This window comes from Lolium rigidum, chromosome 6 (genome assembly GCF_022539505.1).
Source record: "Lolium rigidum isolate FL_2022 chromosome 6, APGP_CSIRO_Lrig_0.1, whole genome shotgun sequence".
Classification (NCBI taxonomy): Eukaryota; Viridiplantae; Streptophyta; class Magnoliopsida; order Poales; family Poaceae; genus Lolium; species Lolium rigidum.
In genome coordinates, this window is record NC_061513.1 from 289,197,179 (window position 1) to 289,215,691 (window position 18,513).

The 18,513-nt window shown below is 43.6% G+C and overlaps 1 protein-coding gene across 1 annotated transcript; it reads right to left on the minus strand.

Moving 5' to 3' along the window:
* Positions 1 to 11,877: 11,877 nt before the first annotated feature.
* Positions 11,878 to 17,724, minus strand: LOC124664338 (ankyrin repeat-containing protein At5g02620-like). The gene is made up of 4 exons (XM_047201880.1): positions 16,965 to 17,724; positions 15,385 to 15,944; positions 14,634 to 15,225; positions 11,878 to 12,017 (listed from the first exon to the last, which is right to left on the minus strand). The coding sequence occupies exons 1-4, from the start codon at positions 17,722 to 17,724 to the stop codon at positions 11,878 to 11,880; spliced, it is 2,052 nt and encodes a 683-aa protein (XP_047057836.1).
* Positions 17,725 to 18,513: the final 789 nt, after the last annotated feature.

An 18,513-nucleotide genomic window follows, 5' to 3' on the forward strand; every position in this document is an offset into this window, starting at 1 on the left:
AGGCGGAAGGGCAGAGTCGGGGGGCTTACGAGGGGCCCACACCACAGGGCGGCACGGGCCCCCCCTTGGCTGCGCCGCCTTGTGGTTTGGCCACCTCGTGGCCCCACTTCGTATGCTCTTCGGTCTTCTGGAAGGTTAGTGGTGAAATAGGCCTCTGGGTCTTGATTTCGTCCAATTCCGAGAATATTTCGTTACTAGGATTTCCGAAACCAAAAACAGCGAGAAAACGACAAGCGGCACTTCGGCATCTTGTTAATAGGTTAGTTCCAGAAAATGCACGAATATGACATAAAGTGTGCATAAAACATGTAGGTATCATCAATAATATGGCATAGAACATAAGAAATTATCGATACGTCGGAGACGTATCAGTGACCCGATGCCGTGAGCACGCAGATTTGATGGTAAGTCGAGTCTGCACTATCGTTGATCTCGAGATCTTGAATCGTTGAGTTCTTGCCGCATGATGCTAAGCTTAGCACCCGCGCATTATGCATAGGATAGGTGACACCGTCGTACGGATCGGCGAAGACCTCCTTCCCGGCGGTGGAGTTCGTGTTGCTGGTGATGTCGAAGTTGGTGAAGCTAGCGGAGTCACTATCTTGGGATGGATCAGTTTCTGTGGCCGACCCGAGAGTCATCCCACCGAATAGATCGGCGAGTTTTCCGCTGTCAGTGGGCTTGGTGATGCGTGGTGGCGAGACCTCCTCATCACCTAACTCAACGGATGATGCCGACGGTTGATACGTCTCCGACGTATCGATAATTTCTTATGTTCTATGCCATATTATTGATGATACCTACATGTTTTATGCACACTTTATGTCATATTCGTGCATTTTCTGGAACTAACCTATTAACAAGATGCCGAAGTGCCAGTTCCTGTTTTCTGCTGTTTTTGGTTTTAGAAATCCTAGTAACGAAATATTCTCGGAATTGGACGAAACGAAGACCCAGGGGCCTATTTTTCCACGGAGCTTCCAGAAGACCGAAGAACACACGAAGTGGGGCCACGAGGTGGCGACACCACAAGGCGGCGCGGCCCTGGGGAGCCCGCGCCGCCCTATGGTGTGGCCCCTCGTCCGGCCCCGACTCTGCCCTTCCGCCTACTTAAAGCCTCCGTCGCGAAACCCCCGAGGCGGAAAAACCACGATACGGAAAACCTTCCGAGACGCCGCCGCCGCCGATCCCATCTCGGGGGATTCTGGAGATCTCCTCCGGCACCTCGCCGGAGAGGGGATTCATCTCCCGGAGGACTCTACACCGCCATGGTCGCCTCCGGAGTGATGAGTGAGTAGTTCACCCCCGGACTATGGGTCCATAGCAGTAGCTAGATGGTTTTCTTCTCCTCATTGTGCTTCATTGTTGGATCTTGTGAGCTGCCTAACATGATCAAGATCATCTATCCGTAATACTCTATGTTGTGTTTGTCGGGATCCGATGGATAGAGAATACCATGTCATGTTAATTATCAAGTTATTACACATGTGTTGTTTATGATCTTGCATGCTCTCCGTTTCTAGTAGAGGCTCGGCCAAGTTTTTACTTTTAACTCCAAGAGGGAGTATTTATGCTCGATAGTGGGTTCATGCCCGCATTGACACTCGGGACAGTGACTGAAAGTTCTAAGGTTGTGTTGTGCTGTTGCCACTAGGGATAAAACATTGGCGCTATGTCCGAGGATGTAGTTGTTGATTACATTACGCACCATACTTAATGCAATTGTCTGTTGCTTTGCAACTTAATACCGGAGGGGGTTCGGATGATAACCTGAAGGTGGACTTTTTAGGCATAGATGCAGTTGGATGGCGGTCTATGTACTTTGTCGTAATGCCCAATTAAATCTCACTATACTTATCATGTCATGTATGTGCATTGTTATGCCCTCTCTATTTGTCAATTGCCCGACTGTAATTTGTTCACCCAACATGCTTTTATCTTATGGGAGAGACACCGCTAGTGAACTGTGGACCCCGGTCCATTCTTTAATACGGAAATACAAATCTGTCTGCAATACTTGTTTTTACTCGTTTTCTCTGCAAACAATCATCTTCCACACAATACGGTTAATCCTTTGTTACAGCAAGCCGGTGAGATTGACAACCTCACTGTTTCGTTGGGGCAAAGTACTTTGGTTGTGTTGTGCAGGTTCCACGTTGGCGCCGGAATCTCCGGTGTTGCGCCGCATTACATCCCGCCGCCATCAACCTTCAACGTGCTTCTTGACTCCTACTCGGTTCGATTAAACCTTGGTTTCTAACCGAGGGAAACTTGCCGCTGTGCGCATCACACCTTCCTCTTGGGGTTCCCAACGGACGTGTCAACTACACGCATCAAGCAAATTTCTCGGCGCCGTTGTCGGGGAGATCAAGACACGCCGCAAGGGGAGTCTCCACTTCTCAATCTCTTTACTTTGTTTTTGTCTTGCTTTATTTTATTTACTACTTTGTCTGCTGCATTATATCAAAACACAAAAAAATTAGTTGCTAGCTTTACTTTATTTACTGTCTTGTTTGCTATATCAAAAACACAAAAAAAAATTAGTTACTTGCATTTACTTTACTTACTTCATCATGTTTCCTTTTAATTTTACCGCAAAGAACATACCGGTAGGACAAGGGTCTATAATTGGGAGGAACAATATAGAAGAATTTTTCACCCATGTTAGTACCGTTGAAGATTTTGAAGATAGACACTTGGTAGAACTTGCTCCTACTTATGAAATTGCTGCTGCTGCTTTAGTTCGCCTGTTGGAAACTAAATTTGTTAATCTAAACCCTATAATCCAACACATGTTTCTCACACTTGGTGATATGGAAGAAGGGGAAAAGAAAGATTTTGTTTTAGAAACCCTTCTTAGAGAATAGCAAGAGAGGCTAGAAAGGTCTTCGCTAAATTTAATATGCTTGGTTCTCATACTAATTTTGTTAGTCTCCTTGAAAAGATGGACATGGATAGAATAAGATACACTAATAATATTGATGATGGTGGGGAGATCAAAGCACCAATACCATGTAAACTCCTAGCTATGAATGATGCACTAGAAAATAACTATGCTTGGCTTGTTCCTGAAAATTTGTTCGATGAGAGTAGCAAGCCCAAGACTAATGAGAAGGGAGACGCTGAAACTTATGTATCCAATATACTATGCATGGTTGAGAAAACTCCAAACCCCGCTGTAGGTGCACCACCCTTCAATAATACTTGAGATACACTTTCTGCGCCTAGCTGAAAGGCGTTAAAGAAAAGCGCTTATGGGAGACAACCCATGTTTTTACTCCAGTATTTTTGTTTTATATTTGTGTATTGGAAGTTGTTTACTACTGTAGCAACCTCTCCTTATCTTAGTTTTATGTTTTGTTGTGCCAAGTAAAGTCTTTGATAGAAAAGTAAGTACTAGATTTGGATTACTGCGCAGTTCCAGATTTCTTTGCTGTCACGAATCTGGGTCTATCTCCCTGTAGGTAGCTCAGAAAATTACGCCAATTTACGAGCATGATCCTCAGATATGTACGCAACTTTCATTCAATTTGAGCATTTTCGTTTGAGCAAGTCTGGTTGCCTAATAAAATCCATCTTTACGGACTGTTCTGTTTTGACAGATTCTGTCTTTTATTTCGCATTGCCTCTTTTGCTATGTTGGATGAATTTCTTTGATCCACTAATGTCCAGTAGCTTTATGCAATGTCCAGAAGTGTTAAGAATGATTGTGTCACCTCTGAACATGTGAATTTTTATTATGCACTAACCCTCTAATGAGTTGTTTCGAGTTTGGTGTGGAGGAAGTTTTCAAGGATCAAGAGAGGAGTATGATGCAATATGATCAAGGAGAGTGAAAGCTCTAAGCTTGGGGATGCCGCGGTGGTTCACCCCTGCATATATTAAGAAGACTCAAGCGTCTAAGCTTGGGGATGCCCAAGGCATCCCCTTCTTCATCGACAACATTATCAGGTTCGTCCCCTGAAACTATATTTTTATTCCGTCACATCTTATGCACTTTGCTTGGAGCGTCGGTTTGTTTTTGTTTTTTTGTTTTGTTTGAATAAAATGGATCCTAGCATTCACTTTATGGGAGAGAGACACGCTCCGCTGTAGCATATGGACAAATATGTCCTTAGGCTCTACTCATATTATTCATGGCGAAGTTTCATCTTCGTTAAATTGTTATATGGTTGGAATTGGAAAATGATACATGTAGTAACTCTAAAATGTCTTGGATAATTTGATACTTGGCAATTGTTGTGCTCATGTTTAAGCTCTTGCATCATATACTTTGCACCAATTAATGAAGAAATACTTAGAGCTTGCTAATTTGGTTTGCATATTTGGTTTCTCTAGAGTCTAGATAACATCTAGTATTGAGTTTTGAACAACAAGGAAGACGATATGGAGTCTTATAATGTTTACCGTATGTCTTTTATGTGAGTTTTGCTGTACCGTTCATCCTTGTGTTTGTTTCAAATAACCTTGCTAGCCTAAACCTTGTATCGAGAGGGAATACTTCTCATGCATCCAAAATCCTTGAGCCAACCATTATGCCATTTGTGTCCACCATACCTACCTACTACATGGTATTTATCCGCCATTCCAAAGTAAATTGCTTGAGTGCTACCTTTAAAATTCCATCATTCACCTTTGCAATATATAGCTCATGGGACAAATAGCTTAAAAACTATTGTGGTATTGAATATGTACTTATGCACTTTATCTCTTATTAAGTTGCTTGTTGAGCGATAACCATGTTTCGGGGACGCCATCAACTATTCTTTGTTGGATATCATGTGAGTTGCTATGCATGTCCGTCTTGTCCGAAGCAAGAGAGATCTACCACCTTCATGGTTGGAGCATGCATATTGTTAGAGAAGAACTTTGGGCCGCTAACTAAAGCCATGATTCATGGTGGAAGTTTCAGTTTGGACATATATCCTCAATCTCATATGAGAATAATAATTGTTGCCACATGCTTATGCATTAAAGAGGAGTCCATTATCTGTTGTCCATGTTGTCCCGGTATGGATGTCTAAGTTGAGAATAATCAAAAGCGAGAAATCCAAAATGCGAGCTTTCTCCTTAGACCTTTGTACAGGCGGCATGGAGGTACCCCATTGTGACACTTGGTCAAAACATGTGTGCATTGCAAAGATCCGGTAGTCCAAGTTAATTAGGACAAGGTGCGGGCACTATTAGTATACTATGCATGAGACTTGCAACTTGTAAGATATAATGTACATAACTCATATGCTTTATTACTACCGTTGACAAAATTGTTTCATGTTTTCAAAATAAAAGCTCTAGCACAAATATAGCAATCGATGCTTTCCTCTTTGAAGGACCATTCTCTTTACTTTTATGTTGAGTCAGTTCACCTATCTCTCTCCACCTCAAGAAGCAAACACTTGTGTGAACTGTGCATTGATTCCTACATACTTGCATATTGTACTTGTTATATTACTCTGTGTTGACAATTATCCATGAGATATACATGTTACAAGTTGAAAGCAACCGCTGAAACTTAATCTTCCTTTGTGTTGCTTCAATGCCTTTACTTTGATTTATTGCTTTATGAGTTAACTCTTATGCAAGACTTATTAATACTTGTCTTGAAGTACTATTCATGAAAAGTCTTTGCTATATGATTCACTTGTTTTCTCATGTCATTACCATTGTTTTGATCGCTGCATTCACTACATATGTTTACAAATAGTATGATCAAGGTTATGATGGCATATCACTTCAGAAATTATCTTTGTTATCGTTTTACCTCGCTCGGGACGAGCGTAACTAAGCTTGGGGATGCTTGATACGTCTCCGACGTATCGATAATTTCTTATGTTCTATGCCATATTATTGATGATACCTACATGTTTTATGCACACTTTATGTCATATTCGTGCATTTTCCGGAACTAACCTATTAACAAGATGCCGAAGTGCCGCTCCTGTTTTCTCGCTGTTTTTGGTTTCAGAAATCCTAGTAACGAAATATTCTCGGAATTGGACGAAACGAAGACCCGTGGGCCTATTTTTCCACGGAGCTTCCAGAAGACCGAAGAACACACGAAGTGGGGCCACGAGGTGGCGACACCACAAGGCGGCGCGGCCCGTGGGGGCCCGCGCCGCCCTATGGTGTGGCCCCCTCGTCTGGCCCCCGACTCTGCCCTTCCGCCTACTTAAAGCCTCCGTCGCGAAACCCCTGAGGCGGAAAAACCACGATACGGAAAACCTTCCAAAGACGCCGCCGCCGCCGATCCCATCTCGGGGGATTCTGGAGATCTCCTCCGGCACCCTGCCGGAGAGGGGATTCATCTCCCGGAGGACTCTACACCGCCATGGTCGCCTCCGGAGTGATGAGTGAGTAGTTCACCCCTGGACTATGGGTCCATAGCAGTAGCTAGATGGTTGTCTTCTCCTCATTGTGCTTCATTGTTGGATCTTGTGAGCTGCCTAACATGATCAAGATCATCTATCCGTAATACTCTATGTTGTGTTTGTCGGGATCCGATGGATAGAGAATACCATGTCATGTTAATTATCAAGTTATTACACATGTGTTGTTTATGATCTTGCATGCTCTCCGTTTCTAGTAGAGGCTCTGGCCAAGATTTTACTTTTAACTCCAAGAGGGAGTATTTATGCTCGATAGTGGGTTCATGCCTACATTGACACCTGGGACAAGTGACGTAAAGTTCTAAGGTTGTGTTGTGCTGTTGCCACTAGGGATAAAACATTGGCGCTATGTCCGAGGATGTAGTTGTTGATTACATTACGCACCATACTTAATGAAATTGTCTCGTTGCTTTGCAACTTAATACTGGAGGGGGTTCGGATGATAACCTGAAGGTGGACTTTTTAGGCATAGATGCAGTTGGATGGCGGTCTATGTACTTTGTCGTAATGCCCAATTAAATCTCACTATACTTATCTTGTCATGTATGTGCATTGTTATGCCCTCTCTATTTGTCAATTGCCCGACTGTAATTTGTTCACCCAACATGCTTTTATCTTATGGGAGAGACACCGCTAGTGAACTGTGGACCCCGGTCCATTCTTTAATACTGAAATACAAATCTGCTGCAATACTTGTTTTTACTGTTTTCTCTGCAAACAATCATCTTCCACACAATACGGTTAATCCTTTGTTACAGCAAGCCGGTGAGATTGACAACCTCACTGTTTCGTTGGGGCAAAGTACTTTGGTTGTGTTGTGCAGGTTCCACGTTGGCGCCGGAATCTCTGGTGTTGCGCCGCACTACATCCCGCCGCCATCAACCTTCAACGTGCTTCTTGACTCCTACTGGTTCGATTAAACCTTGGTTTCTAACTGAGGGAAACTTGCCGCTGTGCGCATCACACCTTCCTCTTGGGGTTCCCAACGGACGTGTCAACTACACGCATCAACGGTCCCGAAGAAACAGGCTCGGCCGCCAACGGTCCCGAAAAAATCGGTGTCGAAAAGCGGTGCGATCCTTCTTTTCCGACGAGGAAGCGGAAGCTCCCGAACATCATCTCCGTTGCTTCTTCCAAGTTGGCATCTGCATGCAAACAGGCGAAGGGCGAGGAACAAAATCGACAAGACCAGATTGGATCTGTTTACCTCCTTCTATCGCGTTGCTTGTTGCCGATGATGATGATGATGATGACGATGCCATCAAGATTAGGACCTCGCTACCTCCAATTCACACAGACGACACCAATTGATGAGGTATCCACTCGTCAATGCCTATAGATTGTAGACTTAGACATTCGTGGAAAGTAGAGGGCAAGTACAACTCGAAGGTTGCCAGACGAACAAAGGCGTCCAACTAAACAAAACACGGTGGCTGGGGTTTGCAATCTTCACCTTTATATAGGAGGTGAAGCCGAGGCTTTTCCATGCCGTACAAGTACAAAGTTGTTGGGCTGCACTAGACCTTTCTTTATATTGTTACAAATTTCTATAATAACTCTATTTTCCTAATCCGAACGTCTTCATCCTTCTGGATCTCCAAAGTTTCGAGTCCATAGACCTTCTACTTCAATCATGAACCAGGGACATATATACGACATGCCCCTTAGGCATACCTACTATGTCACGAACGGTAGCCTGCAATTTGTGCATGTGTTTAGAGATGTTAGAGATAAGTGCCTCCTAGCTAGAATCTCGCGTGATCTTCTTTATGGGCGAGTAGCCGTAGCTGTCTCTCCCACGTAAAGAACAATAAAACCGGTCGATCGTGCAAGTTTGTTTTTTGGACAGAATTAACAAGGAACATGAGTGTAGTGCGTTTTGGGAAAAATAAATATATCGGTACTACATTCATTTTCCCTTTTAGACATGTGCATCTAGAGAACTAAGATGTGGTTGAATAGTTAAAAGTGGTACCCAACACACAAGATAGCAAACAATATGTATACCGCTTTGGTGTCTCGTAAACAGTCGCGGAGCTATGTGTATGCTTGGGGATGCATTGAATATTGGGTAAATAGAAAAAAAATTACTATTACTATTAAATTGTAATAGGTGGCTACATGGTGTCATGAACGGGCCAAAGTTTTTTTTATAGTGGCTGCCTGGTGTCATATACGAGCCAAAGTTTTTTCTATAGACCGAGAAAAAGATCCACTCGGTTCCGATCCAAAAATTCCTAAGTTGTACACGTGTGTAGACTTTATCCGAACCAAACACAAGGAAACGATCGGATGATAGCTGATCAGTCTGGAGGTGTAAACAAGTGATCTATCATCTGTCCAAGTTAAACACATATCTTATGCAGATACATCTATCTTCTACCCTACTAGAGCCCAAAAACTTATACGTATCAGGCCGGGTCACGCCGGCGTGTGTAAATTGGGTACCTCTATGTGAGCGCACATATAAACACGGCGTCACAGCCCGAACAAGGAACTTGATCGGCATATAATATTCCAATCGTGATGAACTACAGGAGGAGCAGGATGTCCGCAGTATCCTTGATTCGGAGGGCGCCGCCGGAACGCTCTCGCCTTCCCTGCAGCAGCCACCATTGTTGATGCCTCGTTTCACTCCACCGAGGACGAGGAGGGGTTGGAGGCTAAGTTGGTGCTCGATGAGGACGATGTCGGGCTGCTTGAGTAGGCCACGCTGGCGGTGGTGCGCCATGGCCAGCAACAAGGTTTCTTACTTCGAGATCGAAGTTGTTTCTCCTCATACGTCGACAAACAATCAGATCGATGTGATTTTCTTCGGTATTCTTCCATCGTAAGGGAAACGGTAGGCTGCAGACGACATGAAGCTCGCCTAGCCAAACTCGACGCCAACATAGCAACAAGTGCATGGAGCGCCGAGCTACGAGAAGGGCTTTATCCGCACAGGAACCACGTCTCAAGTGCTAGAGATCAGAAGCTACGTTGATCTGGTGGACGAAATCAACTGGATGCATGGTCTGGCAGATGTCAAGTTCGCCGATCGAGATCGTAGACGGATGTGCATGGGAGCACTTGGGAGGTGGAGGTTGAGCGGAAGCAAAACAGACTCTAAGGCTGCTGCTCCGATCCGGGCGAGCAAAACGTCCATGAAATTCTAGAGGCAACACAAAGTATTTGCTTGTTTCACAATATCTTTTCTGCAGTGACTGCATTGATTCTGGATGGACAACACATCTGCATGCATCGATGACTGGATAAGCATGTATGTGGTACGTACCACCCACCGTATCATGAAGCAGCAATACAAGTGCAGCTTCACCGGTAGGGCAGCTTCACCGGTATATGCATGGAAGCCCATAACCAGGGTCTGATTAATAAGATACATGTACACACATATGTATGTCTTTATTTTTTCACCACTCATCGATGTGCATAACAAAATAAAATGAGTTTGAATTAATTATTGTATTAACCGGATTTTCACTAATGAAATTATCCATGGTCTATTTTTTGTGTGCAATAGCACTAATTTCTTTGGGTCCGTATCTTAGCAAGTTGCTCACAAATCTACTACCTCTGTTTACAAATGTAACCTTTTTAGAAAGCTCAGCTAGCTTTCTAGACACACTTATATTTTGGAATGGGGTAATAATATTTTTAGGATTGATTATCTTCATTATGAGTAGGAGAAAACATGACCACCATAAACATGGATAGTTTTTTTTTGTAGTGTTTGAGTATCTCTTTCTCCCAGTGCAACACACGGGCATTTTTGCTAGTTCTTCGTAAATTAATTATTTTTCACCATGTGTGACACCCCTAAAACAATTGTTTTGGCAGCTGGGGCACCACTGTGCACCCTGATCGTCGTTGCTCTAGCTCCGCCGCTGCTCATAAAGTTGATTTTTTTTCACTGGGAGGCAATGTTTTCATCAATAGCTAGTCATCTATGATGATTTCGTCAAATTCAAGATCCATCATATTTCTCAGACTAAGTGTGTCTGACGTGCTCATAAGAAGTATATGTATGTATTTCTCAAAAAAGACAAGCCTTGCCATACAAAAAATCCCGATAATTTAAAAATGTAAGAAGGGAAAACCAAACCGCCTTGATTCATGTAGAACGGGAACCATAGGAATTATTCGTTGTTTAGTTCTTGCAAGAAAACACATAAATTGTGGACACAAAAAATGATGAAACAATGATGTAAATTATATTGTGTGCTTTCCTCCAAAATTCCCATGAAATGGTCAATTTCCATACAAATTCAAAGGAATCTAATTTTGTCACAAACATTACCATAAGATTTTTTACTAAACAAATCTTATATAGTTATGGGAATTGATATCACATATGTTGACTAAAGAGTATTGTATATCTCATTTGCGCTTTCATACTCGTTCTTTGCGAATACGTAGTCAAAGTCAAACAGCGTAAAGGTACCAATTATGTACAAAAAAATTAACAAAAACTACGACGTCAAATACACGTAATATGAATGTATAGGGAGATGAAACTTGCTGACCGTATTTGCGAGGAAGTCAAGACACCCTTCGTAGGCAGACCAAGATGGTGTTTCACATACAAAATACCTATTTAGATAGGTTCGAGAAGCTCGATACATGGAGGAAAATCCCTACTCATGTTTGCGGCAATATCATATTTGTTGTATTGTCTATTGTAGGGTTTTTGTGTATGAGAAGGGGATGTATGGCGTTTTAGCAATCAGGGGATCCTTACAGTACTTTATGTAGGTAGGGCTAGAAGGTCAAATGAACAATTACATTACGGCCATACATTCAACTCTCAAAGACAACGGTCAGATGAAAACTTAGATCATAAAAGAATACCTTAAGAACAGTGAAAGTGTAGATAAATGAAAGCTCCTCATATCCCAAGCATTCACCTTCGTGACTTGGATCTCTAACTCCCCATTGTTGAACACAAAGAGGTGTGCATCATGGCCAACAACATACTTTGGGTAGCTCATTGACAAAATGCATGTCATGCCATGGGCACCAAAGCTTTCCACCACTTAGTGCAGGGACAGAGCCAGGAATATTATTTAAGAGCAGCCAAAAGATGATTATGTTGCTTGGAGGGGCCATTAGGGTTAATTTAGTTCAATTAGCTGACAAACAACACAAAATATTGAGGGATTTTCACTGAAAAAATTGGCGGGGGGGGGGGGGCATGGCCCCATCTCACCTCCCCCTAGCTCTGGCTCCGTCCCTGAATGAGTGAGGAAATAGACATATATGTACGATATAGAAGTTATTTGTCAAATGTACTGATGACCTAAATTCCAAACCAACCTTTCGGATAATCATCGTGGTGCGTGTCAGACTCATTCGCCCAACCCCAAAGGACGCGACAGTGCTTTGCGGAGTTATAGAACGTCTTAGAAGCACAAAAGTTACCGTAGTCATACCGGAGGCCAAACTCATTATCTGGGAACTTGGTGTCTTGGATGTACGGGTCGGTGTAATAGCTCTATCTTCCAATGGTGTAGTACTCATACTGTTTCAGATCAAGGCTCACCTTGCGCACATATCTGACCTTCTCGGCAAGAACTCTATCCCAAAGTTCAGCATTGTCAACCCCATATTGGTAATGGCGGCTAACTCCAGTGACTGCGACATGGTAAATATATGGGCATTCCCACATGATGGGTTCGTTGCATAGAAAACAAAAAAATTACATTTGTAACAACAAAACACCAAGATTGAATCTAGGAGAATGGTTGAGATGAACTCACCCTCGAAGACAAAAAGCATTAACGAGAACGATTCTCGTGGTTGATGTAGTCGATCACTTGCCGATCTCAATATCGCGAGGTAGACAAGCGCCACAAGTTCTAGCTAAACCGTTACTGCATTAGTACTAGATAGATCTGGGCAACTGAGTTGCGCTAGTTAGAATTGTTTTTTGTTTTCTACTACGAACTCCCACCACTTCCTTGGTGAAAAATTTAGGAAAAAGATGAGTGGCTAGATGGGGAATAACATGTCTATTGCAGGCATATTGATCAAAATTTAAGCATCTTTATCTAGCATTGGTGCTTATCACATGTCCATGAGATTATTACACAAAACAACTATTGAAGAGAGACATAAACCATTATTTTGTGGTCTGGGATTGCTAAGAAGAGAAAGTATCATTTTGTCAAGTGAAAATGGATACGTAAGCCTAAGAAGAAAAAAGGAGGTTCAGGCTTGAAATACCTTGCTAGATTTAATATCAGTCTGGTGTGTAAATGGTGGTGGAAAATTGAGACTGATACTGGACCTTGGCATTATTTCACAAGGAAAAATATGTGAGAAATTATGGAGTGTACTATACCAAACACGGACCTAGAGATTCTCCTCTGTGGTCTGACAATGGTGAAAGATCTTTATCTTTGTGGTAGGAGGATGCATGTTATTAATGGTGAGTAAACAAGTTTTTGGGGAGATGCTTGGTGTGGTCACTGCCCTCTTAAAGATAGTTTCCCAGATATCTATAACATTTACAATGAACAAATGATAACTCTCGCTGGAGCTGCTGCTTTAGGTTGGAGATTCACTTTCAGGAGATGGATGTCACCTGATTTTATGGAACAAATGAATGGTTTGCTTGGGCTGCTGATCCAGATCAACCTGGCTGATGAGGGAGACATACCCTTTTGGAAATGGACTAAAAATGGGATATTTTCTGTCAGATCAACCTACAAACATATGTGTAGCACTGGCATCGATAGAACCTTTAGACATCTCTAGAAAATCAAGATCCCTCTCAAGATTAAGATCTCTATGGCTCATATGGCACAATGCTACTGCCACGTAAGATAATTTGTTGAAACACAATTTTGTAGGCAGCCTCCGTTGCCAATTTTGCTCAAAAAATGAATCCATTTTCATCTCTTCTTCAAATGTGCGGCTGCAAAATATGTCTAGAGCACTGTGGGTGTGGCCATTGGGGCACCAAATAGACCTGGCACCTTTTCCCAATTTTTCGGGTGGTTTCCTTAGTTCGTTGCAGCCATCAGAACCACCCAGATTGCAGGGTTAGCGGTTATTTGCTGGGCAATTTAGAAACCAAGAAGCAAGGCTTGCTTTGAGAATAAACTAATCAAAACCCCTGTGGAACTAATCAGCTTCTCTATTTTTTTATGAAATATTGGACAGGTCTTCATAACCATTGTGATGCAGCAGCCATTCGATCCGGAGCGGACAACCTTTTTCACCTTGCGATGCTAGCTACTAGGATAGACAGAGATGGAGCGACTAGTGAAAGTAATGTTCGTTTCCTTGAAGCGCCGAATCCAAATGGTGATGATGATGACATGATGGAAACTGAGAAGAACACCTGATATGGCCGTGGCTGGCGAAGGTTTGGTGTGTAAAAAGTTGCAGAAAACCTTGTTGTTCTTTCCTTTCAGTTTCGAGAATGCTAGCAGTAGGCGGTGCGTTTTGCGCTTTTGTTTTGCAATCTTTGGAACCTCTCCGGAATGTTGGTGGCCTTGCGGCTTTGTTTTCGTTATCTTTGGGTAATGAAAATGGATCCCTGTGGGTCGCTTGGAAATAAAAAGGATGAGAGTAATTGCGTGCACACAGCTCTTCGGCCCCATCTCGCGCCTCAACATTTGTCTTCAAGACATGGCGGTAAGCCAAAGCTAGTAGGAGGACATTGTTGCGATATGCACCTTACCTTGCAAGTGCAGTTCAGCATCTCCCAGACCCACTGGCACAGCTCACTCTGCATCAAAACGAAACGAAATTGAGCGCGCTCCCTCGGTTTCAAGGATTGCTTCTATGCTTGTATATAACAAAAATAGAACCATTATAATGAAAAAGTAATTGTGCATTGCACACATATGTTATTTGAAAATCAGATTTCCTCCTACATCCCTAGACCGGAACTCTTCCCAAATTCATATATTCGAAATTCGAATGGAATATAATGAAAGAACTCACCAAATAAAATATAAGCAGTGCAAACACGCTAGTGTTGTAGTTGACATGCCTCAGAAATATAACACTGAAGGACATTTCAAACACTATCCTTATTACAGAACAAAGTGACACACGAAATGCAGTTGTAGCAGTAGTACAGTTATATATGATCTTACGGATAAAGATACTTAAGAAATACTCAGTGGATTCCGTGGCTCTTGGAATACGCTAAGAAACCTCCGATGATTGCGTACGGCCAGAGTACCGCAACGAGTGGCACTACGGCCAAACCCACGAAGCGGAGCATGCACGCACCAATTCCCAGCCTATTGCAAAGCACCAGCTGCGACGTCGAGAATAAGGTGACGAACCAAGCTACGTCAACCAAGGTGGCAGCCATGCAGATCCATGTGACCACCGCGGCTGCGTGGGCGACTGGGGCCAGCGCCGCGTACATGCCGAACGCGAACGCAGCAGCCAAGCTCCGAGCAGAGCTGTTGAGGAAGAAGACGGAGCAGCCGAAAGCACTCTTCCGCGTGCGGATGTCGACAGCAGGGACCCCGGCGTACGCAATGCTGATGGTGGCCATGGTGGAGCAGAACATTGCTATGTTGTTGGCGATGATGAAGGCCTGGAAAGAGGGAGAGGCGGCGAGCACCGGCGTGCCGGCGGTGTGGTTGCTCAACTTAGGGTCATCATCGGCGCGGTACCCACCGGGTACAGAGAAAGCCGCTGCGAATGTAATCGTGACGACTAGCGCTGCTACGACGCCAATGGTTTGTGTGCAGTCCATGATCTTCTCTGCCTCCTCCTTCTCATCTAGTTCAGGGTCATGGTTTCCACTGTGAGCACCACCATATCGACCACCAGCTAATTTCAGCAGAGAGTGTATGGTGAACCTAGGATCCTGCAGGAGAGAAGACAAAATTTACTAGTACAAAGATAATTAGTTTCTACTACTAGTAGTATTTCAGAAGAGATGCAGTACACAAGCAAATAAAGTAACTAACATAATCTGAACAAAGCCATCTTGATATAGTCATATGATGAAGACAGATTAACATACCAGGTCAAACTGAACTCCGGTGGGTATATTGCTCTGTGAAAGATCAAGTGCAGTTTTCTGCTCACAATTTGATAAATTTAACGTAACATCCTTATCCAACATCATAAAATAAAATGGCCGCAACGTCCCGGCCTTGACAGCAAGGTGCAGTCCGGTGTTACCATCATTGTCTTGCATATTTATGATTGACGCAAAACTTGGCTTTCCTTTTGGCTTTCCTTGTAACATTGGGAAGACAAAACAAAATAGGTCCGAGTAGCCTTGTTGGGCGGCGATATGGAGGAATGTCTTCCCTTGAGCATCTTGTTGCTGGGCACAATCGGGGCACTTTGTGAGCAGTTCATAAACGACATTGTGATTCTTTCCAATAACTGCCACATGTATGGGGAATGACCCGTCGTTGTCAGGCTGGTACGCTAAAGATTTGTCAGAATTAAGCAGTGCCGTGACCATTTCACGAAACCCACGTGATGCGGCAAAATGAAGGGGCGTACTTCCCTTGTTTTTGTCCCCTTGTTTGCTGAGATACTTATTCCATTTCAGTAGATTCTCTGTCATCCCTACATGTACAATAAGAAAAGACACATGAAGGATATGGCTCTGGCTATTGCTCACAACTCATGAGCTGTTGGACCACCAACCACATGGTTAACTTAAATTTATCATGGTAAAATAAATAAATAAATAAGATTTTCATGATGTCTAATGATGGCTATTTCGTTAACATTTCAGTGGTAAATGTTATTGATTAATAACCAGATGTAATTAAGCAGATACATGTGTGTATCCAGCATAACCTAAGAGTTTCCACAAAAAAATAGCACTTCTTTCCAGTTTTAATACCAAATGTACCGAAACAAAAAATTGCCTAATGAAGACTGAAAATTAACTTCGGTTCGCAGACCCAGATGATCCCATTGTGGAAAAATACATTTTAAAATGTGAAAAATTGATAAAATATCTTGGGTGTACATCTACATATTCTGGGCATATAGAGTGCAAAAAAGTCATTATTTTGCGACCTGTGTAGGAAGACTATTTTTGGTGGCACAAAATGACTTTTCACAGCATGTTTTTGTTTGTCAGTTTTGCCAATGACACCATATGTTTGTTCTCACAAATGTTTCCAGACATGTAAAAGTCACAAACATTTACATTCTCAAAATAAATTTGTAAAGGTTTTAAACATTTTAAATTCCGTTCCCGTAATGAGCGATTCTACTTCTCTGAGCCAAAATGGTGCCTCCAATGGAGACATGTTAGCTTAAAACATGAGATGCCACCTAGAGATGGAAACAGAACATGTGAAACAATAAGATGTCTCTTAGATACATGTCTAGTAATAAAAGGCTCTAATAGTTAGCTAGAGGACATGTGGTTAGGAGAAGGCATAAGGTAAATAAATAAATGAGAGCAGTATGTTAGCCAACAGAATATGTAATCAATTTTTTTTCATCTTCCAGAAAACAACACCCATATAAGCCAAGAAGGCATCTGTAAAAAATGTCAACATCGATCATAATGTGACGTGAGAACTGAAGAAGTTTGCAACATTTTAATAAGATAATAATGTAACTCACTGATGCTTCCGAGAACAGCGGCATGCAAGGCGTTCTGTCCATTTGGTCCAGAATAAGAGAGCCCCTCGTCATGTTGATGCAGTCGTTCGGCAATATCATCATTCCCCAACAAGACGGCCAGGTACAGCGGCGAGGTGCCGTCCACAGGTGGAACCCGAGCCAGTTCAGCATCCGCCGCCATCAACATGCTGACCATGGCCTCGACCCTCGCCTTGTCGCCGAAGCGGAGGGCCTCGTGAAGGGCCGTCTCCCCTTGCTTGTTCGGCTTTCGGAGCACCTCCTTCACCCTGTCGCCACCACCGCCCTCAGCTCTGGCAAGACTGATGAGCTCAGAGAGCATCTTCACCATCCCAGCCCTCGCAGCGCAATGGAAGGGTGTGTCTCCCTTGGCGGTGCATCCATCAAGGAGGTGGCTGGCCTTGCCGTAGACGACCCTCGCGCTCTCCAAGAAGTTGGGGCTGTCTCCACTGGACGCGACCACATGGAGGATTTTGTTCAGCTCCAGGTCCATGGCGAGCGCCGACTTGGCCATGGTGGCGTGGGCGTCCCCGATGTTGACGACGACTCCAGGGCCACTAGGCACTGGCTGGGTCGCCTCGCCATTACCCAGAAGATGAATTAGTCGTGCCGAATTGCCCTCCCTAGCTGCCATCAGTAGCTCGCGATGCAGCTGCACCGGCAGTATTGTTTCACTGCGCGCCGATTGGGAACCCTGGGTTTTGTTCTCCGACTCCATTGGCAACCGGAATGCACCAGCCATGTGCTTATTATATTCTCGATAAACTACAGGCTTTTGCACACGCAGTTGTTCTCGTGTCTCTATATATATCTGCTTATATCGAGGCACCCCTGCCATGCTTTTTGTGATGAGGAAGGCACATGAGGTCCTGATTGATGATCTAGAAAAAACATGCATGGCAGGGTCCTTCTTTAACGATTTAGCGGTGGTGATGTTGCCGGGGAATCATTCCAGTAGATGTACGGACCTTTACCAATTATTTTGTGAACAGGAAGCCACAAGCTTTTCTTTAAGAAACTATTTTGTGAAGAGGAAGAAAGCTGGTAATAATGTCTCCTTCTCTTTAACGATTTTGTGGTACAGCTGTAAAACTATAGAGCAGATTTTAACTTTTAAAAGACTGCCAGTATACTTTATTTTATTCCAAGTATATATCATTCTTCTCGAGGAGAGTTTTCAAATGCGACTTCCCTTGCGTCGCCTCAAGGAGGCGGTGGCAGGGAACCCTAGATCGCCTCCGCCGGTCCCCCTCCATCTGTACCGTCAGCCTCCTGCTGCTGGCAGCCCGTGCGGGGCACCTTCACTCCTGTGGCTCGGCCACCACCATGGCAGTGTGAAGATGGCATGGCTTCAGCGTTCCTCTAGTCGAGACCAACAATTGCATCGTCTTGGTGGCGGTAACTGATGCTACCTCTTCGACTTGCAGTGATGGGGTGGGATGGAAACCACCCCATTACTGCTAGTGGAGGTTCTGGTTGGCTATGGAGTCGTCGCAACATTTGCATCCTCTTCGGCTCGATCCGCCACAAT

Excerpts from the sequence above, each read along its gene's own strand:
- LOC124664338 (XM_047201880.1), bottom strand. The coding sequence starts at position 17,724 with ATGGCTGGTGCATTCCGGTTGCCAATGGAGTCGGAGAACAAAACCCAG. Across the intron at positions 15,226-15,384 it reads CCGGAGTTCAGTTTGACCTG|GATCCTAGGTTCACCATACA; the intron begins GTATGTTAATCT and ends TCTCTCCTGCAG. Across the intron at positions 12,018-14,633 it reads TTGCAATAGGCTGGGAATTG|TCACTGGAGTTAGCCGCCAT; the intron begins GTGCGTGCATGC and ends ACCATGTCGCAG.